This window comes from Orussus abietinus, unplaced genomic scaffold (assembly GCF_000612105.2).
Source record: "Orussus abietinus isolate OABI.00-Male unplaced genomic scaffold, Oabi_2.0 scaffold17, whole genome shotgun sequence".
Lineage (NCBI taxonomy): Eukaryota > Metazoa > Arthropoda > Insecta > Hymenoptera > Orussidae > Orussus > Orussus abietinus.
The window spans coordinates 57,123-84,230 of NW_019395988.1; the positions used below are offsets into that span (position 1 = coordinate 57,123).

At 43.8% G+C, this 27,108-nt stretch overlaps 5 protein-coding genes across 10 annotated transcripts; 2 read left to right on the forward strand and 3 right to left on the reverse strand.

Moving 5' to 3' along the window:
• Positions 1–478: 478 nt before the first annotated feature.
• Positions 479–1,372, forward strand: LOC105702400 (homeobox protein MSX-1). Its single transcript, XM_012429938.1, has 2 exons — positions 479–1,030; positions 1,246–1,372. Exons 1-2 carry the CDS (start codon positions 512–514, stop codon positions 1,318–1,320), a joined length of 594 nt encoding a protein of 197 aa, XP_012285361.1. The 5' UTR covers positions 479–511; the 3' UTR covers positions 1,321–1,372.
• Positions 1,373–1,493: 121 nt separating this feature from the next.
• On the reverse strand, positions 1,494–5,728 carry LOC105702396 (adenylosuccinate synthetase). 3 transcript variants are annotated; one of them, XM_012429933.2, is made up of 7 exons: positions 5,069–5,728; positions 3,666–3,768; positions 3,143–3,506; positions 2,459–2,851; positions 2,131–2,387; positions 1,921–1,987; positions 1,494–1,865 (listed from the first exon to the last, which is right to left on the reverse strand). In XM_012429933.2, the coding sequence occupies exons 1-6, from the start codon at positions 5,276–5,278 to the stop codon at positions 1,938–1,940; spliced, it is 1,377 nt and encodes a 458-aa protein (XP_012285356.1). In that variant the 5' UTR covers positions 5,279–5,728; the 3' UTR covers positions 1,494–1,865; positions 1,921–1,937. The 3 variants fall into 3 exon arrangements, with proteins under 3 accessions (XP_012285356.1, XP_012285355.1, XP_023289760.1); XM_012429932.2 differs by having other exon boundaries at positions 1,494–1,987; positions 5,069–5,726; XM_023433992.1 differs by lacking the exon at positions 3,666–3,768 and having other exon boundaries at positions 1,494–1,987; positions 5,069–5,205.
• Positions 5,729–6,102: 374 nt separating this feature from the next.
• LOC105702399 (phosphorylated adapter RNA export protein) lies at positions 6,103–8,721 on the reverse strand. Of its 2 annotated transcripts, none has more exons than XM_012429936.2 (4): positions 8,555–8,721; positions 7,738–8,347; positions 7,373–7,651; positions 6,103–7,300 (listed from the first exon to the last, which is right to left on the reverse strand). In XM_012429936.2, exons 1-4 carry the CDS (start codon positions 8,603–8,605, stop codon positions 7,035–7,037), a joined length of 1,206 nt encoding a protein of 401 aa, XP_012285359.1. In that variant the 5' UTR covers positions 8,606–8,721; the 3' UTR covers positions 6,103–7,034. The 2 variants fall into 2 exon arrangements, with proteins under 2 accessions (XP_012285359.1, XP_012285358.1); XM_012429935.1 differs by having other exon boundaries at positions 8,488–8,568.
• A 542-nt stretch (positions 8,722–9,263) lies between these two features.
• LOC105702419 (dnaJ homolog subfamily C member 13) lies at positions 9,264–21,139 on the forward strand. 2 transcript variants are annotated; one of them, XM_012429977.1, is made up of 18 exons: positions 9,264–9,613; positions 10,308–10,575; positions 10,949–11,794; positions 12,289–12,732; positions 12,917–13,327; positions 13,393–13,961; positions 14,197–15,112; positions 15,193–15,549; positions 15,644–15,835; positions 15,922–16,434; positions 16,496–17,074; positions 17,144–17,573; positions 17,644–17,926; positions 18,000–18,213; positions 18,293–18,478; positions 18,598–18,738; positions 18,916–19,156; positions 19,214–21,139. In XM_012429977.1, the coding sequence occupies exons 1-18, from the start codon at positions 9,543–9,545 to the stop codon at positions 19,327–19,329; spliced, it is 6,777 nt and encodes a 2,258-aa protein (XP_012285400.1). In that variant the 5' UTR covers positions 9,264–9,542; the 3' UTR covers positions 19,330–21,139. The 2 variants fall into 2 exon arrangements, with proteins under 2 accessions (XP_012285400.1, XP_012285401.1); XM_012429978.1 differs by having other exon boundaries at positions 12,364–12,732.
• Positions 21,140–21,264: 125 nt separating this feature from the next.
• On the reverse strand, positions 21,265–26,426 carry LOC105702421 (tyrosine-protein kinase receptor torso). 2 transcript variants are annotated; one of them, XM_012429981.1, is made up of 17 exons: positions 25,185–26,426; positions 25,082–25,097; positions 24,815–24,957; positions 24,614–24,740; positions 24,439–24,546; positions 24,270–24,337; positions 23,973–24,129; positions 23,739–23,905; positions 23,473–23,602; positions 22,993–23,400; positions 22,740–22,912; positions 22,542–22,648; positions 22,406–22,479; positions 22,251–22,324; positions 21,881–22,095; positions 21,658–21,795; positions 21,265–21,534 (listed from the first exon to the last, which is right to left on the reverse strand). In XM_012429981.1, exons 1-17 carry the CDS (start codon positions 25,206–25,208, stop codon positions 21,294–21,296), a joined length of 2,370 nt encoding a protein of 789 aa, XP_012285404.1. In that variant the 5' UTR covers positions 25,209–26,426; the 3' UTR covers positions 21,265–21,293. The 2 variants fall into 2 exon arrangements, with proteins under 2 accessions (XP_012285404.1, XP_023289744.1); XM_023433976.1 differs by having other exon boundaries at positions 24,815–25,097; positions 26,293–26,374.
• Between the last annotated feature and the right edge of the window lie 682 nt (positions 26,427–27,108).

Genomic DNA, 27,108 nt, shown 5'->3' on the forward strand with positions numbered 1-27,108 from the left:
TTCAATATATACGGAATAAGAATAAAAATGAATGAATCCCCCATTTAAATGGTTTAATATATGTTCTATCGAGGCTCCGATCTCCACGCTTCGCCATGCACGCGATTTGTCAATCGACAGTAGCCGGCAGTATCCGATCCGATCCTAATATTTACATCTGGGCCTGCCAGGTATTACCGGATTAGCCGACCCCCGTGGCTTTTTGATTACGCAGGCCTCGTTGCATCGGGCCATCTGCCCCATAGAAAAAGAGCCCCGTGTATCAATTACATTGTTGTTACTAGGTAGCGAGAGATGTGGTTACGGATAATGGGCTGGGATAAGGGCAGGCACAATGGGCAGGTACCGCGAAACGGGGAGTCGTCCTCTGCAACGCGATAGCCATCAGGTGTGCAACTATGCGTTTAATTTGGACTCGCCGGTGAAACGGATACCCGCCAATATGTCGGGCACTTTCCTCCTATAATAGCAAGGGCGCATCCCAGGATAAGCTTCAGTCGGATCCCCGAAAATGACGGAGACGCAGAAGCCGCGCCGAGTCTCCACGGATTTCAGTATAGCTCGGATCCTATCGAACGACCGCCCGACAAGTTCCACCGTTAACCAGGAAGCTGATCAAATTCGGACTCCGGGGCCTCCCTCGCGGCTCGAGGACTCTCAAAACCTGGACCAACGATCGTCTTCCCTGACGAAGGCCCTGAAAACCGAAAGCACCATCGGTGAAGACGTCGCGAGGTGTTCCGGCACCATGGAGAAGCACTTGCCGGCTCGATGTACTTTCACGGGGAACGCCGATCCGAACATCGCCAGGGATTTGCCATGGCTGAGGTGCACCAGGTACCACCCTCCCAGGCTCCCCAGGAAGCCTTCTTCGGGGAGGAACACCAAGCGACGTCCTGGCACGCACCCCAGAATCCCGTTCACGGCGCTACAGTTGCAGATCTTGGAAGAGAGGTACAAGGACGGAGCTTACCTGGCCAGAAGGGACGTCGTCCATCTCTCCGCCATCTTAAGACTTCCTCAGAGCAGAGTGGGTACTTTTTCTCTCGCGTCCAAGCTCCGACGCATCCGGGAGTATTCGCCGTGAAACCTATTTACCGTTCCACGTGTATTCGGCTCCGTGCTTAAAGAAACGAAAGTTACGTATATAAGTGCAACTTTGGAAAACTTACTTACGACCAAGTTTATACAGTAAGTATTCCTATGTGCGACGTCTCTTATTTTTCACTTCTTTGCTTTCTTCAGGTGAAGATCTGGTTCCAAAATCGACGCGCCAGAGAGAGGCGGGAAAATCATCTACAAAGTGGCGCCGTGAAGTGAGACGCTCTCCCGCTCCTGTAAAAAGTTGCTTCTTCTCCACGCAATGTATGCACGTCCGACACTGGACAAACCGGATACGTAAATCGATCTTTAACCAGTAATTTCGCGTAAAGTCTTCGTGCGATCGCAAAGACTTTCGGAAAACTGCGGGACCCGCGGAAGAACGACTCGCCTTTGGTGTAATAGACAATTGTTATTATCAGGTATTTGTACAACAACGGTTCCGATCTATTTCACAGTAAATTAGAACAATTACTCTCCCCTCCTTCCCACGAATAGAACGGCGGACACTACGCGGTGGTGAAACATACGACTGGTATACGTACGCTCGACGAATTAGGACTCGTTAAATAAACACCGTTGAAGGCCTCCCTCTCGAGTCATCGGACTACTCACCTCGGTAAGGGCGCGCAATCGCGGATGTCGAGCCCGACATCCCCCGCCATGACGGCCTCTACGTAGAATTACGCATTGCGTGGTTCGACGGCGATTCCTCGCTAAGCCGCAGCTCCCGTTGTGCGTGCGCCAGCTCGTAATCGCAAATACTGCGACGCGATTAACGTTAACGATATGCTAAAACTGGTGCGTTGAAATAAATACCCGCCGTTGGTGAATCGTCAGAGGGTGATTATGCTTTCTCGACCAGCTCCCACGCCGATCCATTTAACTGGAAGAATGATCGAACGATGAGACGCCACGTGGTTGCAAAACGGTACGATGCGCACTTTTCGAACCAAGGTTCGTTTTTTATTTTTCGATCACCTCGTTAAGTGTAAAAGAGTGCCAATGAAAATGGCGTAGTCGCCTCACCTGGTATCTCCAGATGATCCCTTATCAACCGCACGTACTTCCGCGCGTTGGCCGGTAATTTATCGAACGATCTAACGACCTCCGTGTTGGATTGCCAACCTTCCACGGTCTCGTATATCGGCTCGACCTGGCTCAGGACGGATGCGCTGCTGGGATAGAATTCCATCTCCTCGTCGTTCAAGCGGTACCCCACGCACACCTTGATTTCCGCCAGGGTGTCCAGGATGTCCAGCTTCGTCAGGCATATGGAGGTGTACCTGGAGATGAATTAAGATTCGTCGCGTATCAAAAAGTAACCGTTCTCGCTCTTAGAGTCCCGTGTACCAACCCGTTGACCATCGCTGTAAACTTGAGAAGGGTCAGGTCAAGCCAGCCGCAGCGCCTCTTCCTCCTGGTCGTCACGCCGATTTCGTGGCCTCTGCTCTGCAGCAGTTTCCCCGTCTCGTCGAGAAGTTCCGTGGGGAAGGGTCCGTCGCCTACCCGCGTGGTGTAGGCCTTCACCACGCCCACCACCTCGCCTATCATACTCGGAGGTAATCCCAATCCCGTGCAAACTCCGCCTATACTGCAATTGGAGCTCGTGACGTACGGATAGGTGCCGAAGTCGATGTCCAGCATCGCTGCATTAGCACCCTCCACCAGGATCTTCTGGCCCTCCTTCAGAGCTTTGTGCAAGAAGCACACGGTCTCCTTCACCAGCGGTCTTATGCGCTCGGCGTATCTGAAAGGGGACATTTCATTAATTAAATCGAACGTTAATCTCTCCTCGCTGCAAGAAATAATTCCTCTCGATACGGCGTAATCGTAGAGGAAACAGAACGTAGTCCTTATCACCAAGCGGGGAAGGTATCGCCGAGATAAGCAGAGAATACTTGAAAAATTCGATAGTATCCGTTCTTTAACACCGTCTCGGACGTACTTAACCTCCTTTGGGTAATATCCGACAAGGTATTCGACTTGAATTCCAATTTAAAAAAAAAAAAAAAGAAAGGAAAATAATACATCTACGTACCCTTTGTACATTTCGAGTTCAGATTTAACATCAACGTGTAAGGCAGGGAACATTCTTTGGTAAGAAGCAACCAGCGTCTCAAACTTTTCCGAGAACTTGTCATAATCCCCGAGGAGGTCCGCAATCCTGAGACCGTTCCTGGCAGCTTTGCTGGAATACGTAGGACCGATCCCCTTCTTGGTGGTTCCCAGGGACTGCGTTCCCTTTTCCAGCTCCTGCAAGCCATCGACTTGTTGGTGGAAGTCAAAGACGATGTGAGCCCGATCCGATATTATCAACCTCTCCTTCCAGTCTTTCAGACCCTTGGATTCGTTTTTCTCCAGCTCTTCGAAGAGACCTGGCAAATGTATGACGACTCCGTTTCCTGGAAGCACATTAAATTCATCCGACTGCGATTACTCCTTTTTCCTTGGTGACAAGCGGTGCCAGTGTTGACTTATTAAATCAATGCGTTTACAATCTTGGCAAGGGCAAACGGAGGATTAGTCGATTTATTCTGCGGCGAATATTGCGGAATTTTTACCTATGACGGACTTGCATCCTGGATTGATTATACCGCTTGGAAGGAGGTGAAAGTCAAATGTAGCTCCTTCTACAACTACCGTGTGACCGGCATTATTTCCACCCTATAAAATTGCAGTAACATTTGAAATGCAAGCAATGGCAAACATGTTAATTGATCGACAGCGAATTACCCAATCCCCATGTCCCTATGCAACCCCCGATGAATGTCCGATTAAAATCGAGTCTAACGGTTAGTGTGAAAAGAAACGTGCATTCCATAGCGTGGACAGTGCGGTGTGTTATCTCTATACGGTCTGTTCGATTACGAAGCAGATTGTACATCCTATTTCTTACAACACGTATCCTCGTGGATAAGACGGTCTAAGAACCCATTCATCACGGAGTAACAAATTAGTCTATTTAATCACGAGCATATGGTCGTTCTTAGATTGTTTAGTGCTTGAGGAACTACACCCTGACGGCTATCTCAGGATGTGCAGAGGAACAAGAGCGATGATTATTCAAATTATCACCGCTCTTGTTCCCTTCTATCGACACTGTCATAAATATAATGTTCTTATTAACATAATTGTAAAGATAGCAGGTAATTTCGTGCTAAATCATTATTATTAATCAGAAATTTAAGGCACCTAATTGGCACCCCTCTTGCGCGCAAAAACAAGTTGAGTCTAATACTTGGGAAAAAGAACTTGGCACGGGTGGTAATAAACTCTGGCCAAAAGTACTAGGAAGCGACTTGTAAATAAATGTAACCTCGCGAGTACATCTATACATAAAAAGTTACATCATAATCACAAGACCCGCACAGTCAGGCGTTAAAAGTGTCTTAATTTTTGGAATGTCACATGCGATGCTTAAAAAGAGATTCGAACGTTATATAATAGACAAGCCTCCAGGCAGATGTCGCGACATAAAACACCTCTGTCTCTCCAAAATCACCCGTGACTGCCACCTTCTACTACTATAAATATGACCTCTACGAAAGAAACATTCTCAAGGTCGAGTACCAAGTAGAACAAAACGTGAAATAAGCGAATCTACCAAAAAGGATCCATGGAAACAGAAGTCGTACAGTTTGAAATCATTCCGGAGAAATAATGCGATTAAGTAAACTACAAATAAGTAAGCATCCAGAGAAGGCACGCACGTGAGGACCCCGTCGGTGCTTCGAACGTCGAATGACGTTCCTGATCTAGTGGGATGAAAATAACCACGGAATGGGGAAAGAAGAGACCGGAGGGAAAGAAAATGAGAGACCAGGAAGGACTGACGAAACTCGCTTGCAGTGGTTAAAAATGGGTAAAGGAACGGTATAAATAGATTATTTCACAGGATCATGCGCTGGGGGAAACTGTCGATCAATTTAAGACGAATCGAGGTCGAGAGGGTGTTTTGGTGTACCTGACATCTGCAGACGATGTCGGCGTCGGTCGCGAGCATATCAACGACTTTCCCCTTGCCTTCGTCGCCCCACTGGGCGCCCAGGACGACCGTGACCTTGTAGAGGGAACCCGGGATGGACGTTCGTTGTTTCTTCCGCGGGGAGGTCGGATTCCCGTCACCGTTGGCTTGTTGCATCGAGTGCTGCAGCAGTCTCGGGCAGGCCGACATTGTCAATGGTGAGGACGGCCACGAGGTCTCGCCTCTTCAACCGGGATCGACCGGACTCAGCCGGACTCGACGGCCTGGATAGAGCTGACGGGCGCGACCGCACGTCTCTTCCGTCCTCCGTCACTCCCCTACTCCTGCCTACTCCGCACCCTCCGCACGCTTCGACAATTGCGATCGTCGATTTATCATAACCTACAAACGGACTCCACGGCAATGCTACCAACAGACACCAGCATGGCGGCGCGCGCGACGCGCAGCGGAAGACCGCCCACTTCCGCGCGGACCGTTGATGTCACCGCCGAAATCACCCGAAATCAACCGAAATCACCCGAAATCCAACACACGATAGCAAAAAGAAGAGCAATTAGGGATGTTCGATTTTCTTAGAAGAATCGATTCAAAAAATCGAAAATTTTTGTATATATAATTAACACAAATTTAATTAATACATTTTTACGTGTCGAAAGCCATCCATGAAAATGAAATGAATGTTGAATATAAATAGTATCTGTACCCTTTGCAGGTTTAGGTGGATCACCTGGAAGCAGCTGATTTGGCAGAGATGAGTTAGGAGATTGCTCATGGGTTGGGTCGCCCGATCCACGTTCTGTGCTGTCCTCGGTGGAGGATGTGGGTGGCTCGCGCACTTGACACCCGATCCCCCCCAGTGGAGACCCAACTCGGAGATCCTCTTCATCTCTGTGATAACAAACATTCCTTAACATCGTTTAACATCTTTTACCAGCAAGTCCAGTAAGTTCTGCGGCGATGTTAGACGATGTTGACCCATGATGACTTGAAAAAAATCTTAAAGTACAAGCATGTAACCTTATAGTAACGTAAGGCACTGTCTATTTAGTGTACTTTAATATGTTACAATATCCTACAGGAAAGATTCATAAATTTCGAGATTATCAGTACAAAATATTAATAACAAGATGAAAAATTTACGATCACTCAGTATAAGTCTCAAAAATGTTAAGAATAGCCCTGATTAAGACAACAGAAGTCACCGCAAATACACATTTTCTCTTTCTACTTCAGGAAACACTTTTGGCTTACTTGGTCTGCGTTTTACATTTGCACCTATTTTCCTGCAAACTTGTGCATTTCAAATTTTTTTTCCAGAGAAGTAAATTTTTTAATTTTCATCAAATGTATCCAAAAGATAGTAAAGCAACTTTTTAACTCTCTGCACATGGTCCGTCTACTTTAAACATTTTCATTAGTATAGCATACAGTATTACGGAAGGCCTCTTCACTCTAGACATATATATAACTGGATACAGAGTTGTCCTTTCGAATGAGATATATTTTTGGCCAACATTGCGTCCAGATATATACATATCGATACACCAAATACAATTTACAAGCAGTAGATTAGACAAAAATGTGCCGAGATGGCAGTGCTATCTAGGGGAACGATGTAGTAATAAAGCTCCCCACAACTTATATTAGGCGATGTAAATTATTCGTGACTTCAGGGTCAAGTCTATTACTTACAAAACAATTGATTTTTACATACCCTGCATCTTATTCTTTTCTAAATTGAGATACGTGGCAAAGCGCTGCTTTGTCCGAGCAGTTTCCAGTTTTTAATTTGCACTTGATTGTAATTGCCATATTTACGGGAATAATGAGTTAAATCGATTGTTCAATATATATTCCTGTACACACATGTCACCGGAGCGTTGTCACTATTCTGTACAAAGGTCAGAAAAACACTGTCCTTTCAATTTAAGAAACAAATGCTGCTTCAAAACAATTCCATATTATCCACATCAACCCCAATGTCAAGGAAGTCGTCACTGTAATCCTGAACTTGTCGTTGTCCTGTTGGCTGTTCCGAATGATCAGGATCATCCGTTACAGGGCTAGGCGGAGGATTGGAAACAGTACGATCTGAATCCAATGGAGTCCTTTCCATACCTTCGCCACGTCTAAGTCTTGCCTCTTCTGCTATTTGCCTTGTCGAAAACTCGGCTCGAGTTAATAGGGCTGGTAAGTCCTTTTCAGACCCATCTAAAAAACAAATCATAATCGTGATTAAAGGTTTTTCTGATATTCTACTCGTGTTAAAAAATGTATGCATACTTTCAAGATTTCTCATGAGATCTTGAGTTTTTTTCCTTCTAGCACATGCATCCACCTTCTTTCTTTCTTCATTGTGCTCTTTTTTATCAGTGTAGAATATTTCGCGAATTTTTTCTTGAGGAATGTGCTCATCATTTTTCACCAGCCACAAATAAACACCACCAGCAGTACGTCTGCGTGATCCATTCATGATTAACATCCCTCCATCCTCTTCTATTTTCTTAGTCTTTTGAAAGAAGTCAATCGCCATGTCCTTGCCTATTATGTCTACGATTCTTTCTGGGAAAAAATTATGTACATTATAGAATATACCTAATGGCAAGAGAATAGGAATTAATAACGCTACCAATTAGTAATATATTTACTTATAAGCAGATCTTTCTTCTCATTGAGTTTACTCGTTATATCAGCAGCAACATCTTCATCTGTAGAATCTGCCGTTATGCTTAGATCGGATATGATTCTGACCGATCCCCGTTGACTATCAATATCCATAGAATTTCTTCTTTTACCCAACCTTAACTTTACATTTCTTCTATCAGAGTATGTCCTTTTATTTGTCAGTCTTTGCTCAACTTCCTTCTCTTCTTCTGAACTCACATTATTTGGTAATTCCGTATCGCGAAGTGTATATCTAAGAGTAAAATCATAATTCTCGACACTGCGGCCTTGACAAATCCTTTTGGTTACGCCGCAAGATACCAAGTCTTCTGTCAGCGACTCCTCCTGTACCTGAGTGCACCAGACTTTGTATTTGTCATTTCTTGACGTCCGACTTTGTGATTTAGTCCTGTACCTCTTCAATTTTATTTTGGGCTTCTTAGCCTTCGCATGACCAGAATCTGAATCGGAATCACTCTCCGATTCCGTAGTATCGTCTGACTCGTCGCTGTAACGCATCTTTAATGGTTCTTCCATTGGTTTTTCAATATGTGGCCTCTGCAATATCTTATATGTCTCGAATGCATCGGCTGGCTACAATAAAATCGTTAACAAGTTAATACACACGCATTGTGATCAACTTCTATAATTTTTAACGCATTTATCACTCTGTGCACAGTGAAGTATCGATACACAGTTTCAGAAAAATGCTACGAATAACAATTGAAAATTACAATTAAGCCATAGTTAGGGAGAAACAAGGTTAGATTACTGTCAAACTTCAGACACTGGAAAACCGACCTCATCCTCGACGATTTCCCCGTCTTCCAATTCGAGAGGCTCGGCCTCCATATTTTTTCAAAATATAAATTAATAAGAACGAGCGAGTCGCCTTAAAATTGAACAATGTAAATCACAGAATGAGAACGCAGTACCCGATTTAAAAGCGGCCTAGGATGGGACACTCTTAAAATAACGGGAGTACTCGTTTAAGCCTGGAACAAAAATAGGAAAGATTTGAGAGACGCCGTTACAAATATGCACATAGTTCGGAAACATAGGTTATGTGATCATCGCTAAAACAGTAGTCACTTAAATTACTCCACAAAATTGCATTTTCTAGGCATTCCGATGATGGATGTCATATTTTCTTGACGTTTTGCAGAAAAGGAGTCCTTCAGAAGTTGCAGTGAAATTGCAAAATAATTCGAAGTTTAAAACAATCGCATATAAACTCCAAAATCATCTAGATGCGCCTTTTGGTGGTTCTTGTGTGACGTCTGCCGAGAGGCGCCACGATTGTGGAATCATTACCATTTACCTGGAAAAGAGCCGCCTGCATTCTTCACCGAGGACAGCACAGAACGCTATTACGCGATCCTGTCCGTGAGCAATCTTCAACGCATCGCTGCTGTTTCACGCCATATATCTTTTCTCGAAAATTTCGTTGGTCCATCTAGTAAACAAATGACTGATGATTTCCTCTTTCTATCCCAACATCATGGCCGCCCCCAGGACGAAAGAGATGTCGGAAACGATATTAACGCGGTGAAATGTGGTGAATTATCAATCGGATATCATTTCCGCGGGGAAAAGTTAACGAGGGGAATTGTAGATCCCAAGTCCGAGTAACGTATTTAGCTACTGATGACTTGGAAATACCAAGATTCGTTGAGTGAACCAAGCGAATGTGTCTCGTCGATCATTTGACAGGTACACTCAGTACTCGGTGTTTATCAAAGTATTTCTTTAGAAAGATACTTTGATCGTGTCTCGATGACGTGAGACAATGATGCCCATAAAAGATAACCAGGACGTGGCGTGCTTTCTGGTGACAAAGCACACGGTTTGGAAAGGAAAGTAAGTCTAGTTCGCATTTCTTTTTGGTTAGATTTAAACCGAGATTCGACGTGATAATCGACTCAAACCGGCCATTGTATCGAGTACATCAGGATCATTTTAATTGCGTTAACATCCTCGCTTTTCTGTTAAGCTTTTTCAAGAGTGCACGTTAGTTTCTCATCTGGAGTCCCAGTGTCGTTCACTGAGATGCCTTTAACTTCTGATAAAACTGCATTACTGATACACGGAACATCCTACTTGTTTATATTACAACAGTGAGATAACAATGTCAATTACTAAGAATTAATATGGATCGACGTGTACTGGATGGCTTTAAATGTACCATACCAATGTTATATTTTTAATTATAATGTCCTTGTACATTAAAACATTTGTACCGTATCAATTGAAAATGCGGTGTTTAAGGACAATTTGTAATAATTGTACATGTTTAAATTCATTAATTGCATGGTTATTTATGTCGCGAATAGCGTAAATGTCAAAATTGAAAAATTAAGTATCCTGGATTACGGTTAAGTAACTTATATAGGCGACAGCACTCACTGATAAGACTTTACTCATTCACTGATAATATTCACATAATTGATATTGGTACTAGCAGAAGTATGATATAATAACGTGTAAGGAACCGTTGTTTTGGTATAAGTGAGATAATAAATATTTTAATTGACATGTCGCGATCCCATTACAGGTACAAACGTATCTTTTCCATTGGATCGATGGGGATAACGACGTATAACCCGAATAGTCTAGATGTAACTAACAAATGGGAGTATTCAGATTTCATAAGTGTCCAGCCTACAAATAAAAATCAAGTGGGGTCACACGAATTTAGCATAACCATGCGTAAGGAGCGTAAAATCGATACCATGAGGTTCAGTTCGGAACACAGGACGCATTTGTTGACGGAAGCTCTGAAGTTTAGAAATCAGTTTGCCGAAAAGCCGAAAGAAACTCTGGTGAGTCTCTATCTCTTTGATATCGTTTAAACCAGCTCGGTTATAAATGCAGCTGGCCAGTAGGCATCGCACACATAATTTCTCTTATCTTTCTGACTACATAAATGCTCCCCAACTACATACAAATGACAGAAGGGAGCTAGCTGCTATCTTCACTTTCTGCTTCCAATATCCCCCAACTTGTTGCATTAGCGAGAGCTATCTATCAATCCTCTGATACTTAATTTTTCTACAAATATTAGCTCAATTTAGTTAATTTAATTCGAGTTCCATTTGAACAGCTTCATTAAAGTTAAATAAATTAAACCGTGAAACAATTAATGACAATTAAAGCGCAACTTTAAATAATAGGATATCAATGTCATTTTTGTAGAGGTATCCTGCTTATAAACATCACTGGTCCGATACCAGATTACCAGTCGTATTGGAGGTGACTTCGTGCAGTCTAGATCAGCTAGATCCAGCGACGAACATGGTGCTCGCAAGCTATTATTATAAAGATTTCGAGGGTCTGGCCACGATGAAGGATTATCCGGATGGATTTGTAATAGTATATGGAGGATTTGGGCGTTTGCATTTGTTCGCCTCGATCCACTGCGAGGAAATTAAGAAGAACATATTACAGTCAGCCATGAATAACCTGGGGATTAACGTTAAGGTGCTGAGAGAGCCAGTCAAGTTGGACGAGTTCGTTGCTCAGAGGTTAGGAAAGTTCAGTGGAGACGAACATATAACTAGTGTTGCCGAGTTCACTGTACATAAAGTTTCATCGAGGCATCAGGAGCCTCAGAGAAGAACCCTGTGCCTCTCGGATACTTGCCTACTCGAAAGAGACCCACAAACGTACAATATTTGTACACTTAGGCCACTCGCAGACATTTTTGCTCTGGTTCGAGACTGTGCTAACCCACAACTCTTCACTATACAATATCTGAATGGGCAGACCCGAAGCTACATGGCAACCGATAGGGATTCTTTATTGGCCTCTTTACTTGACGGTGTAAGAGCTTCTGGCAACAGAGACGTCCATGTCAAAATGCATCCTGTAGCGAGGGGTAAGAGATTCGGACCTTTAAATCTGTCCGTCGACGAAGAGGCTGAAATTAGCCACGTAAAGTTTGTGCAACAACCGCCTGGGATTCGACCTTTCTCAGAGATTTTGGAGAGGTTCAATGCAAACGTTCCTTACAGCGGACTTAATTACTCGACTACACAGGATGTAAGTGTCAACTGACTTACTCGTGATGGACGTACCGACAGGGATGGACAGATTTGTATTCTGTCTCCGATGTCTGATTATTTAATTAGCCGCTCATCGAACAAGTCTCTTCAGACTTGGGTGCACTAATCGAATACAAATCTGGTCATGCCTGGGGACTGCTTTCTATCCTACACCTATAGTTCATAGAAGCAACGTGGACTTAAGTTTCTTGAGTTTCCCTTGAAGATTACTGGCCCCTTGAATGGACTGTATGCACGTTGCAAATTCAAATTATTTTCCACAGGCCGCTGAGATTATTCAGGAATTTTCAGAAAAATTCTATATATTGATAACCTGGCTCACTTGATAGCACTTCTCCTAAATTATGTGACAGCGATGTCTTTGTTTTCTAAATCATGGAGACCGCTTGTCTTGTAAAAACTACGGACACATTACAGTTCATTGAAGTTGCTCGGATGGTCGACTTTCAATATTGTTTTGTTTTTGTCCAGGATTACAGGCCACTTGAATGGACTGTAACCACGTTGCAAATTCAGGTGCACAGAGTTACGAATAACTATTTGCAGGGGATCTTTACTGAGAACAAAGATAAAATAATCTTGGGAGCTCTGAACATCCTCGTCAACAGGGACCTGGAGACAAACAGTGAGCTCGAAGCTCAGTTTCATGCCCTGCGGAGGTTGGTGGCCACAAAGGTCGGATTCACGGCGTTCACCACCTTGCCTGGATTTCGAGAAGCCATCGGCACCAAGGTTGTCAAGGCCCTGAAGAGACAAGACTGCGCTGTCACTCAGGCTGCCATTGACTGCATTTGTGCCTTGATGCAGCCTATGCATGACGACTGTGATTTGAGACAAGAACAACTCAATAAAAGCAGCTTGCTGAGCAACAGCAAATTCCTTGAAGGCCTCCTCGACATGTGGATAAATCACATCGTAAGTAAAATTTCATCCCTTTGAAGTGAAACTTCTCATGTTGCGGTGCAAGTTAAAAATGGAAAACGTATTAAAACGTGGAATTATTTTTTATAGCCAATTAATATTTATTTTCACCTTCGAGTGACAGTATCGTAAATATTAATTCGAAATTAATTAAATAGTTTGTTCGTGGATGTTTCAGAATCATGGAACAGGTGCTCTGGTGGTTTCGGCAATGCTCGATCTTCTGACGTTTGCCTTATGCGTGCCATACAGCGAGACTACAGATGGCAAGCACTTTGACAATTTGCTCGAAATGGTCGCAGCAAGAGGTAGATCTCTGTTCAAACTGTTCCAACATCCATCTCTGGCGATTGTTAAAGGTGCAGGCTTGATAATGAGAGCGATAATCGAGGAAGGGGCTCCAGAAGTGGCCGCAAAGATGCAGGAACTCGCCTTGGCCGAAGGAGCACTTCCCAGGCATTTGCTCAACAGTTTGTTCACAATAGGAAGTGATGGTAGACTGTTGACCCACAGGCAATTGTGTAGACATTTGGTCGGACTTTGGGTCACGGGACACCCTACGGCTATGGGGTTGCTGAAAAGAATCATGGTAACTACCCGGTTCCCCTTTGAGGGAATCATTACGAAATTGACCATTATGGCGTTTCTTTTCAGCCGGTGGGCTTGTTGAACTATCTGGACTCTGAAGAAAAAGTGCCCGACTCGTTCGTAGAAGAGGAAAGGTTGAACAATCGGGACAATCTGAAGATCGCGATCGACCACGCGATCAAGAACAAGAAGAGTCCACAATGGATCATGGTAGAGAGGCAAATGCGAGTCGTCGAGAAGCATCTGGAGCACGCTCTTCAGCATTGGGGTGCCAAGGTCGGGATCGAGAGGCGAGAAAAAATCAAGGAAAGGCCCATAGTTCTGAGAAAACGCAGGGAGAGAATTAAGTCCGAGGCGAACTGGAAGCTGTTTTATTACAAATTTAATCAGGACCATGCGCTACCCCATTTGATATGGAACCACAAGACGAGGGAGGAGCTGCGAACGGCCTTGGAGAACGAGATACGCGCTTTCAGCGCCGATAAGGACCTCTCCGGTGGTACTTTAATCGCTTGGAATCACAGAGAATTCGAGGTTCAGTATCAATGTTTATCGGACGAGGTCAAAATCGGAGATTATTATTTGAGATTGCTTCTGGAAAAGGAAGACAGCCCGGATAGCCCTATAAGGAAGTCGTAAGAGCGAGTCACGCGGTAGAAAGTCCATTATCCAAATGTTATTCGTATAATCCTTCCATTAGAAGCCAAAATAATAATACAGACTTCCGATTAATTATTTTTTACGTACAAGAACTCGATGTCAACGGCCTTAATCGGGATAATGGACGTTCTACTGTACAAACTGTGTCATAAGAAAAGTATAAGACACGCTCATAGGGATACCCAATCACCCCGTAATGTCATGTTCCAGGTACGAGTTTTTCAACGACCTGTACCACAGATTCGTCCTGACGACGAAAGTAGAAATGAAGTGCCTTTGCCTGCAAGCAATGACGATCGTGTACGGCCGATATTACGAGGACATCGGGCCCTTCTCGGACACGAAGTACATAGTGGGCATGTTGGATCGGTGTTCAGAGAGGATGGAACGAGACAGGCTCGTCATGTTCATAAACAAGCTGATATTGCACAGGAAGAACGTCAAGGACATCATGGACCAGAACGGCGTTCGGATCCTGGTGGACCTTTTGACGCTGGCTCATTTGCATACGTCCAGGGCGGTCATACCGACGCAGACTAACGTGATCGAAGCTGGTCCAGACCAAGAGCGGGTCCTGGAGAAAGAGTGGTACTACAACGACAATGACCGCCAGAAGGGCCCGGTTAGCTTTAAGGAACTTAAAGAATTGTACTCGTCGAATCGGGTCACTCACAAGACCAAAGTCTGGGCCCAGGGCCTCGACGGTTGGCGGATGATCTCCCAGGTTCCACAGCTCAAGTGGACCTTGGTTGCTCGGGGCAGTCCTGTCGTTAACGAGAGTGAGTTAGCCACGCTCATTCTGAATATCCTTACTAAAATGTGCGAATACTTTCCGAGTAGAGACGCCGACTACGCAGTGATAAGGCCCCTGCCTCGCGTCAAGCGGCTCCTCTCCGACCTCCAGTGCTTGCACCATGTCGTGCAACTTCTGCTCACCTTTGACCCGGTTCTCGTCGAGAAAGTCGCCATCCTCCTCTGCGAGATCATGAAGGACAATCCCGATGTCTCCAAGATTTACTTGACTGGCGTTTTTTACTTCATTCTTATGTACACCGGATCTAATGTACTACCCGTCGCCAAGTTCCTGCAGCTCACTCACACGAAGCAAGCATTCAGGGGGGATGATGTAAGTGTCGGAAACTATCCATGCTGATACATTTTAGAAATGGAAAATGATTGGAACTAATGGACGTCTTCCGCGTTTAGAACACGTCATCGGACATTATGCAGAGAAGCGTCCTTGGTCAGCTGCTGCCGGACGCCATGGTCAGCTATTTGGAGAACCATGGAGCGGAGAAGTTCGCGCAGATATTCCTCGGAGATTTTGACACCCCCGAAGCGATCTGGAACGCGGAAATGAGACGGATGTTAATAGAGAAGGTGGCGGCGCACATTGCAGATTTTTCACCGAGGTTGAGGAGTCACACGATGGCCAGATACCAATACATAGCCATTCCGGCCGTGAGATATCCACAGCTGGAGAAGGAGCTCTTCTGCCAGATATTCTACCTGCGACATCTCTGTGATACCGTCAGATTTCCAAATTGGCCAATTTCCGAGCCGGTAATTTCAGAAATTTTCTGGTCGCTCGAGGAAACTTCTCCCTGAAAGGTCATACCTATGGCCTTTTCGGCATTAACGAGTCTTTCGTCCCCAGGTGAAGCTCCTAAAGGACGTCTTGGACGCTTGGAAAAAAGAAGTAGAAAAGAAACCCCCGGTGATGACGGTCGACGAGGCTTACAAAGTTTTAGGCTTATCGTGCGGGAAGGAGCACACGGAGGCGAACGTGCGAAAGTCGTACTACAAGCTAGCCCAAATGTATCATCCGGACAAGAATCCAAAGGGCAGGGTAAGCTGGACAACCCATTTAAGAAAATGTCAAGAGAGAATACAAGAGATAGTCGAAGGTTCAGAATTATTAGAGATTATTTTTAGGACAAATTCGAGGCAGTCAACCAGGCATACGAGTTCCTCTGCAGCCGCAGTTGCTGGACCGTTAATGGTCCAAATCCTGACAACATCGTCCTCATCTTAAGGACGCAAAGCATTCTCTTCCATAGATACAGCGAAGAGCTCAGACCGTACAAATACGCCGGTTATCCGCAGCTGATAAAAACGATCAAGCTAGAGACGGACGACGAGCGTCTCTTTTCAAAGTCTGCTCCGCTTCTGGCGGCTGCGAGTGAACTCGCTTATCATACCGTGCACTGCTCGGCCTTGAATGCCGAAGAGCTGAGGAGGGAAGGTGGCCTTGACGTCCTGCTGGAAGCGTATACCAGATGCGTGTCGGTCTTAAATAAATCGAGCAAACCGGATGATGTAGCCGTGCAGGTGTGCATGCACATCACCAGGTGCTTCGCCGTTGCCGGCTCGTTTAGAGGTTGTCGAGACAAAATCGTCGAGTTGCCGCAGCTCGTCAAGGACCTCTGTAGGATCCTGCACTTCAAGGTGAGGGTACAGCCTACTCGCTTTGAAACTGCAGAGTTGTAATGAAATATCCGTTTTCTAGCATTTAACGAAGCTGTGTTCGGTAGCCACGGAGTGCATTTCGTCTTTAGCCGTGGACAGCATCCTGCAAATGCAGCTTTTACAATCCGGAGCCCTGTGGCACCTGCTACTATTTATGTTCAATTACGACTACACCCTGGACGAAGGAGGAGTGGAGAGAAACCAGGACGAGAATAGGCAAGAAGTTGCGAATAATCTGGCGAAACTGGCAGTCAGCGCTTGCGCTCGTCTGGGAGGATTCATGTCTGGGGAAAACGAGACGCCCGTAAATCCCATCACGGTCGCTGCTTTGGAAAGTCTCTTGACTCCTTATCTGACTAGACAACTCGGTAGCGATAAGCCAGAGGAGATCCTGAAGACGCTCAATTCAAATTGTTCCAATCCGTATCTGATTTGGGATAACGGCACCAGGGCTGAGTTGAACGAATACTTGGAGACCAAGAGGCAGGAGAAGCTGAACGGAAATGGCGACTTTGAACACGACTTCAGCGACTTCAAGTACAGTGCTCATAGCGGCGAGCTCGTAATCGGTGAGATATTCGTCAAGGTTTACAACGAACAGCCGACGTTCCCAATAGAGGTAAATTCCTGGATTAGAAAGCAAAGGGGTAGATTCGATTGGCAATAAATCGTTAATAAATATTTCCAGAATCCAAAGGGCTTCACCATACATCTGTTGGAGTTCCTAACAAACTCCTCCACGTATCTGGCGTCCGTGGTAAATTCTGCACTGTCGAAGAAGGACCAAGAGAATCTCAGACATATTTACATGGCCCTGGAGGCTCTTAGAAACGTGATTAAAAATCATCCAGGAGTTGAGATACAGTGCATAGGGCATTTTAAGTTGCTATTCGGGCTTCTGACTTCCGGCAGCTTTAAGCCGATTCAGAAGGGAGCCCTCGAAGTCATCAACAACGTCACGAAAAATCAAGAATGCGTTAACGACATTGCCGCGAACGAAGTCGTGGTCCACCTGCTTCTGACTCTGAACAATTTAAAGGAGTATCAGCTGTTAACTTTGGAGACATTACACGCACTTATGAGCACCACGAAAATTGTGAAAGATGCATTAGCTAAAGGTACATACGTGTGATTTACATGTAAGGGAGTTGTATGTCACATTTTTAAATTTCATTTCTATCTCTTCAGGTTCTGTGATCTATATCCTCGACCTGTTCTGCAATTCGAGCAACACGCAGGTGCGCGAAGCGGCAGCAGAGCTGCTCGCAAAAATGTCATCTGACAAATTGGCAGGTCCGAAAGTGAAACTAGACCTGTCCAAGTTTTTGCCCAGGCTCTTCAGCGAGGCGATTCGCGATGCGCCGAAACAATGCGTCCACATGTTCGAAACAAAGCACGAAAATCCAGAATTAATCTGGGACGACGACGCGAAGAACAAGGTGTCGAAAGTCGTGGCCGAATTGAAGGAAGAGTAGGTCCAAGCGTGACTAATGATCACCTTATACCCTTCCGATTGGCAGTAAAAATTTAAATAACCGTTCCAGGTACTATGCGGCGCAGAAACGCAATCCCAATATCGTCCTCAAGTTGCCAGAGACCCAAAACAACATCGATCTTGCAACAAACGAGCCCGTTGTTGCCGGAGTGTACCTGAGATTGTTCGTAGCCAGTCCAGCTTGGGCTCTTCGGAAGCCTAAGGAATTTTTAAGCGAACTCATGGACACGACCCTGTCGTTAATGTCCAAGGAGAAAACTGACGTGAGTGCGGAGACGTAGGAGGAGACTCTTCTCTAATTTTTCCACACGTTCTACACATTTACGACATCGTTTTGTCTAGTCCGATCTGTTGGAGCTGACGACGCAAGCTCTGGTTTCTTTACTTCAAGCGCAACCATCTCTGGCGGACCAAGTACCTTCTTTGGGCCATATTCCGAGATTGTGTCGACAGATGGCCACGTTAAATAGTCAGCCTCCCGTTTACAAAGCGGCGATTCTGATTATGCATCAGTTAGCTACCAGTGAGGTAATCTTGCTAATTCTCCGATAGCACAAAACTTCGATAACTGTATCAATAGAAATCGATGGAAGTTTACGTACATTTCTATCGATGTATGGCGAACTATCGTGGAAACTCTCTTTCAGATTTGTATCTCGTCGATATGTCAAACGGAGTGCATAAGTCCACTTAAACACGCCATGCAGTCGAGGAGAGACATGTTGGCGGTCGCTTGCGAAACTCTCAACAGGTTATTTTCTACAAACGAAGACAGGCTTATTAAACAGGTGAGATTTTTGCAAGTGTTCGATTGAGTTTGAGAAATATTAGAAAGAAGAGGGATTACACAATTTGTGTATAATTAGAGTTCCCCCAAATTACAAATATTAGGCGGGCTTGACGAATTTCGTCACGTACAAAATGCACGATATGCAAATAATTAGAACTTCCTATAATTTATGAAGGCCCTGGAAGCAGAAATGGTGCCCTATCTCCTGAATATTCTGGAAGGCCGATTGGATGTCATCGAGAATCCAGCGACTACGAAAGCTCAGATAGTGAAAGCCTTGAAAGCGATGTCGAGGAGCTTGTTACTAGGGGAAAAAGTCAGTGCCATTCTCGAGAAGTCATCGATCTGGGCGGAATACAAGGACCAGAGACACGATCTGTTCATATCGAATACAACGTCCTCTGGTTATTTAACCGGTAAGCTTTTTAGTATTTCTTCAATTGGCCTTTGGTAAATTCTTGTTAAATATTCAGCTGGAACTCCCATGTCCGCTGGATATCTAACTGCTGGCCCAAGTGCTACTCTTTCGACTGGTCCACCGCCAGTTGAGAAGAACGACAACATACTCAGCAGAAACGACAGTATTTGATACGGGTAGTATAGGAAGCGACATCGTGGAAACTGATAACAGGTTTGTCGTTGCTATTCGCACCGATCCACTGATCAGCGGTGAAGGGCTGGGGAAAGAATGCGAAGGATAAATTTTAGGAGCCCTGCGAAAGATCAGCTAACAAGTCAGGGCTAGGGAAGGAATGCGAAGGGTAAATTGAAACATAAGAAATTTCTCGAATCCCAAATCGCGGTTCTCCCTAACTCGGAATTCGAGTAATAACGTTTGTTTAACGAGTCGTTCGACGGTTTCGATGCTTTCAGTATTTTTTCCCTCGGTGTCCAGTGAGCGACAGGTTCGTCTTTTTTCGAGCGCGATGTTGTTGAATTTTGAGTCGTCTTTCAAAGTTTAAGATTAAACTAAAAGAATGTCTAACTATGTTATGTATAAAGTCGGGGAGCAGGGCGACGCGATGTTAGATCGGATTTCTATCTACGAATATTAATAAACGAGCTCCTCCTTCCAGGGAGTTACCTTCGCTTAAGGGAGGAGGGTGAAAGTGGCACCCGAGGAATCATCCGTTCATGGAACTTAACCGAAAAGTTCGGTACATCCCGCTCGGAGAAAAGTTTCACAAATGAGAGACCTCTTTGAATGCCATTTTCACATAACCTTAAACTTGGATGCAGGTTACCCCGACGCGTCGCAGGAGCTTATCCGTCATTGCCTGAAAGAACCATCGAGTACGGTACGGCTTTTCTATTCAAGAACCTCTCTATCTGGACCAATTTCTGCAAAAAATCTCGTAAGAATCGCTTACGTTTCCGATCAAGTCCAAAAATTTCGCCGATTCGCCACTGGGGGCTACTTGGCGCTGTTCCTCCACGGCTATTAACCTTCTCTTTAGCTTTCCCACATAGAGAGGTTCCACTAACTAAATCGAATCGACGTTTTACACGTGGTTCTTCATTCTCTGTATAAAGTCGATTTCACCACGTTAGCAGTAGAGAGGAAGGAGAGAGAAAAAAAAAAAAAGAATTCGTTGAACGAGTTTACAATCTCACACCGTGGCAGGGACTGTTCTATCGGCGAAGTACGAACGAATGTGCTCGAGGAGCTTTCCAACTTTGTAAATTCTAGACAGACGTTTTGCCGTTATTATTTAGAGTTAAGGTGATATGAAAGTAGCATTTTATTACCGTACAAATATTTATAAAACTTCTCCAAACTGGGTGCACCCAATTTGAAGGAAGGTTTTATATTTTGACGTTTTATATATAGAATGATCCTTTCGTATTGCCTTAATGAGAAGCAAATCGTTCGAAATTGACGAGTCGTCTCATCGCGAGGAGTAAAAACCAAGTTCCTGCTGTAATCAGAACGCATGTGCCTGGCCCGACAATTATTCTCTATACGGGATTTGCGCGACATAAAACGATTCGATGATCTATAGTCCCTTTGATCCTGAAGACCAAAGTTCCTCGAGAGCCACTTTCTGTCTAAATAATTGCATCACAGTGAATCACCTCCGATTAATCACGACTTGAGTCGACTCGTCGATTCGGACGCAAGGAATTTATTAATAAACTTATCGAGGGGAGATCGTTTAATAAGTAGATCGATGTTCTTCACCTGAAACCGGATAAATCCGTAAGGTCCACACGAGTCATTGTCATTAACGATTGCAAATACGAACGAATCGGTGGAAACCTCGTTCGTTACTTTCGATGTACTTTCACCTGGGTTTACGAGATTGAAAGTGAGAACTGTATATATACATATACATATGGAACCATACCACAGAATATGTACGTATAATGATAAAGAATAAATGATTTTGCACATGGTACACCGTTTAGAGATTCGACCGCGATATTCCGATAGGACCGTTGAGGAGAGATCAAGCAAAATCAAATAAATCTAATATGACGACCCGATTGCGGTTAAACATCTGTAAAACATTCTCTGGTTTTGCCAAATGGTTCCTCGCCGATGGAGAACATTTACTGCTCGTTGGCGTACAAGTGAGAGAGAAATCTCGATCTTTCGGAACCCTCCGCGCTGGAGCTATCCTCTTCGGGCAGCGGACTCGTTTGCGTCGTGTGCCCCGTCATGAGGTCGTTAACGTTCAAGTAACTATTTTCCACGGAGGTGTGAAGCATCTTCTCTAAGCTCTGTTTCAGCTCGGTAAAGGTCGGTCTGTCTTTCGGCCTGGAGCGCCAGCAAGCCAACATCATGTTGTACCTAAATCGTATAAAAAGTAACGATGAAGCAACGCGTACAAAAAAAAATTAATACCGCAAACCTGAATCCTGGTTATTGATACTGAATATTAATATTGAAACTGCGGATGGGAGCCGTACTTACAACTCAACTCCGCAGTTCTGCGGTCGTTCCATCCTGTATCCAGATTTTAACAATCTGAGAACTCTGCTCGTGGACGTTCCAGGATAAGGATTGCATCCCAGGGTAACGATCTCCCAGAGCAAAATACCAAAGGACCATCTAAAACGCCATTTGTTAATAGAAATGTCAATGTATAATCCTCCTTTTTATACGAATAATTATCATTTCTTGAAGTTGAACATACACGTCGCTGTGAGTCGTGTACACGTGATGAGTCAACGACTCGATTGCCATCCACTTGAGAGGCAGCATGCCGTTTCCTTGTTTCTTGTAGACATTTTCTTGATACACGTCACGGCTCAAACCAAAATCCGAAATCTTCACCGTCATGTCGCCGCACAGTAACACGTTTCGCGCAGCCAAATCGCGATGGACGATGCGATTGGATGATAGGAATTCCTGGAATGGAATGACATTGTCATTTTAATTATTAATCATGGTCTCGTGGGAAACTATCAGGTGGGTGCTTAATTAACGTTGTACTTTGCTATTTCTTATTCCCTATTCCTTGCAATGTAATATTAATTATGCACCCACCTAATAATCGTACTAACCATTCCCGTGGCGACTTGTCGAGCGAAATTCAACAAATCGGACGCAGTCACGCTTTCTATGGATGACAGTACGTCTGTTTGAAAATGGAAAAAAAAAAAAGGCTGTAAAACGATCGCGCTCCCGAAAGGCGCGATTTATATCAAACCCAACGCACCATGCTCGATGTCGTAAAGGCGATTGGAGATCTCCCTTATATGTCGCAAATCAGTCCCAGCGTCGTCTGTAAAACTACCGGCAATACTATTTACTGTCTACAAAAATGAACAGCGATCAGTTACGACCGTACGTACTCATTGAAAGATTCAAACACGTACGACAGGTATTGGTCAGGAAATCGTGACAGTCCTTTAGCTGTTCCTTGTGCTTGCCTGTCACCGTCATCGATGTCTTTCCATACCTGAAAAAAAAATAGAAAAAATTCAAGTATGGTCTCCCATATATTTTTGGTCAATGGAGAATGATTCTAAATTGAATTATCCACGTCTTACCGCCCTAAGATACGTTTGCAAATCTCCTCGACAGCAATATTCCACCACCAGGAAAGGGCTCGTGCTTTGGGTGCAGCATCCGATAAGGGAGACGATATTCGGATGCTGCCCAGCGGACTTCATTGTTAAAATTTCCTGCTGGAAATTCTTCAAATCGTCGCTACTTGGGTTGTCTGTAACGGAACCCTTTTGTCATTTCCATAGATTTAATAATTCCTGATAAGCGTATTTCGACGGGATAAAAATGAATGACCTTTCAGTGCCTTAACAGCTACGTCCATTATCCGTCCATGTTCGTTCCGGAAAGATCCAAGTCTTACGATTCCACTGGCTCCACGACCAAGAATGTCTTTGATCTTCAATTGATCTGGATGAATTTCAAACTTGTCTTTTGACTTGACACCTTCTTTCGCGTGGGCGTCGTTATCGGATTTCAGTTTGCCCTTCATCGAGTCGCACGCTGCGCCATTTTGAGTAAGAATCTGCAAAAGATGAGTTTCAAGATGGCCAAAATTGAATATGCATTTAATACTCACGTGGAAATGTTTGAATCGGCTGACGAAGCTCGTGCCTTTTCCAAACCGCCAACACACGAAAACGATACCAAACAAGCTGGATATCGTCATAGCCGTAAGGAGAGCTATGTGAACGTTGTTTAAAGCTACGTGGAAGGAACGTATAAATTACAGGGGGAATTAAAAATTCACGGGGTGTCTATTAATATTTCGAATACCTGGATTCGAGTCGATGGTTTTGTCGATCGAGGTCTTTGGACTGATCCCGCCTGGAGATTTCGCGACTATGCTAATCCTGTACTGCTGGGTGCTTATATTAACGTTTGCAAAGACTGCACTCGTTGCGTTCTGAAAAGGGTAACGGTGTTTCATGATCCGTTTCTTCGGCAATCGTTCAATTTATTTAACAGGGAAAAGATTGTATTTATTTCCGGGTCTGGTCCAGAAAAAAAAAATTTGATTCCATAATTGAAACTCTACTTACCCCTGAAAGTACCAATAGATCCGGAAGGGTTAAATGGTGCATCGGCAATAATTCAATGGTGTAGTTATCGGGCTGCAAAATTGGTTCCTTCCAGGACACTTTGATGTCAAAGGACGATCCATGTTTATGCCGATACTCAGCTCGTAGTCCTTCCACTTCACCCGGGGCTGTTATTAAAAGGTTAAATAAATCCATTGGAAGTATGCAGATATAATAATTGTATGTAGTAATTACCGCAAATATTTAAATCATGATGCACATCCAGGCAACTCGGCGTAGAGAACATTAGTAAATATCCATTCTTCAAATCTCCGCTGCTCGTTGGGGAAATTCGTACCTCGGCCTTTCGATCGTATTCCAGGCCTAGCAATTTTACGCGAAAATCAGTTGTCTAGAATGAATTCGTACGAGATTATTTTTCATTGGTAGATTACGTGATTTTAATATTTATTAGGTGGTTTAGTTTTAAATCCGCTGTGCTTGAGAAACACTCTTGAACGTCCGCTCCGATTCCAAAAGAAAATAACTTACCTTCCGTAACTGAATAATTTTCAAGCTAGTATCCATTAGCACCATAACTTCGTAGTCGCAACTCAGCTCTGAAACATTCGATACATTTTTCATTTAACGATGCAACTCGATGACTTTCAACGTCACGAGGCTGGAGGAAAAATTTCTAAGAGCAGCAAATCGAATTTACCTTCATCTGGCTCGAATGCTATTTGTGCTTGTAAACTGTTCGCATCGTTTTCATCTACTTCTATCTTCTCTAAAAAGATATTCCTTATTCTAGTTGACTCGTTGGTAACTATAAATATACATTATGTTAGTAATAAATTTTTAAGTAATAAATTATACCAAAGGGGAATAATTACATGACTTTGTACCGAACCATTGGGTAACTTCAGGTTTTAAGATGCCATTTTCTGTAACCCTGTGCATTCGGTATTGGAACTCTGTACCAGAAGTCAAATTAAGAAGTGTCGAAAATGTTCCATTACCCTGAAAACAATTATTAACGGTATAATATACATTTAGAAAATATGAATAGTTTAAACGAGAAGGAAAACTCTTACGACGATGGCATCGCTCCACGAGGTTTCTCTGGTTCTCTTCTCGATTATGTAAATCCCAGGATTGTGTCTTATCGTCATAAAATCTGTTTCCTTGCAGTGTAAGCTAACATTTGAATCAGTCTCCTCGAGCAGCAACTCGAAAGCTACGTGCCAAACGTGTGACAAACACAATCCCGTCAATTTATTTACATCGTCAATGCACGCAAAAAGATTTACAGATGTTCTACTACTTGGATTACTTCGTAAGCTTTACCTAAGTCAACTTACTTTTTGGACAGGACTTCTGAAAGAAAAGTAGTAGTAAATTCTCTTATTACTCGCAAATAAACATACATCTCTCCTCGATAGTCAATACTGCTGCAACTATTACCGATTTTATTTCTGATTCTTTCATTCACGCCAAGGTGCTAATTCCACATTGAAAGGCAAAGATCATAAGCATGTAATTTTTTCCCGGCTTTCGCATAATCTAAAATATCCCAGTGTACAGAATCTGGTTGAAATTATTCCCAAGGAGCAAATGGAGCGCATCATGCCAGACGTCACAAGGAGGAAACGTTTCCGATGAAAAATCCGAGACGTCTGCCACGAGTCTCTCGAGCCTATAAGTTAACAGTGATATGCATCGCGTATAAATCATTGTCCCCCCTCCAGTTAGTTGCGCATCGGATTATATACGTGAACGCGCGGAATGGAAACGCTCCGTATGGAACAGCTATTTCTGGGATCCTATTTTCGAGTTCGTACGAATAGATTCGCATTGCTGCAAAGTCGCGTCATCGATTGGTCAACGTTTGGAAGTTCTTTACGAAATTGTCAATTTTGCATGCGAAAGGTGATCGTTTGAGCTCGAAAATTGGCTCCCAAGATATCGAAAGCTTGCTGCTAGTTGCTGCTGATAGTAATTGAAATAATTGAATTAAAGGCGCGAAAATTACCGATTATTTCGATTCATTGTTTACATGGCACGGAACGCGTAAAAAGTCTCTTAATTTTTTGAGACAGCGTCTACGCAGGAGATACCGCAGAAATATTTCTGACTTTCCCAGATTTTCGTTGTATAGCGTATGTTATAACAGAGGGTAAATTTTCATATAATTAGTTATAATTAAATTATAAAAGGGCAATGGGATCTCTGAATAAAAAATGGCTACGAGTTTCGGGATGTTCGAGGTGGTCGTTAACGGAACACGTCGCCGTTTCCCAAATGTTCCCAACGTGTCATTAAATTTGAGCAACTGTGTCAACGAAAATCGAGGCGTTAGATAACAATTGGAATTTTATTTACCGCTTACTACCAAAGCTGCGCAATATAATTTCGACGCGAAAGAGTACTATGACGCCTCTTAAAGAAAGAACGGTTGTTCACACTCTTAAGAAATATCCAAAGAACGTGTACTAGAATATTTGACATCGCGTTTATTGTATTATTTTTAATTAAACGTTAAAGAAAATAAGAATATAAGATCTGTCCTTACATCGGTGAATTGTTGCGCGCACTTCACGTTTTGTAGCACCTCTTCCAGGAGAATCTCGGAGAGTGCAAAATGTGAAATTAGCAAGATCACACAAATCGGTGACGTCAAATCCGTCAAATTCTTCTTTTTTGACATCTCGATCAATTGACCCTGTCAATTTCAGTCAATTTGACGAGATCGACGAGATTCCCGGAGACAATTGTCGGGGATTAACGGGCTTTAGCTTAACCCGGCACAGCGTTCCCGACGTTCCCGACGGAATGGTGTCACGGTCGAGAAGCCGTCAAGTATTTTACGTAGATGGTGTGGACACGGAAAGTAATCTACGTTTTTATCGCCGTTCAGGAGAAACTCCGCCTCTGCTGTCCTTCCTTCGGAGGGGGACATTCAGGGAAATCTGTTTTGACAGGCGCTCCATGAAGGTTCTACGTACACACAAATTCGAAACACCTGAGCACCGTTAAACGTTAACACCTCGTAGGATAGTAGCGATTAAGCGTGGAACAGAATAAATTATTTTACCTGGCATTAGATATTCTCCACTCCAAAAAAAAACTCTTCCATTTAGTCCCTCCATTGTTTTTCAAGTGAATTTCATGAATAAACTTTAACGGTCTGCGAAGAAAGAAGAACTCGTTATTAAAGGTAAAGGGCAATTGATGAACGTTATATCTTAAGAAATAAATAACAGATTAGTAGACTTATCTCTCGTGTCAATGAATCGATTTAAAAGAGCTTACCGTTATCAGGAGGAGAAATAATCAGGATGTAATGGAATTACGCCAGACTGAGATGCGTAGTCTAACTTTGTCGGCA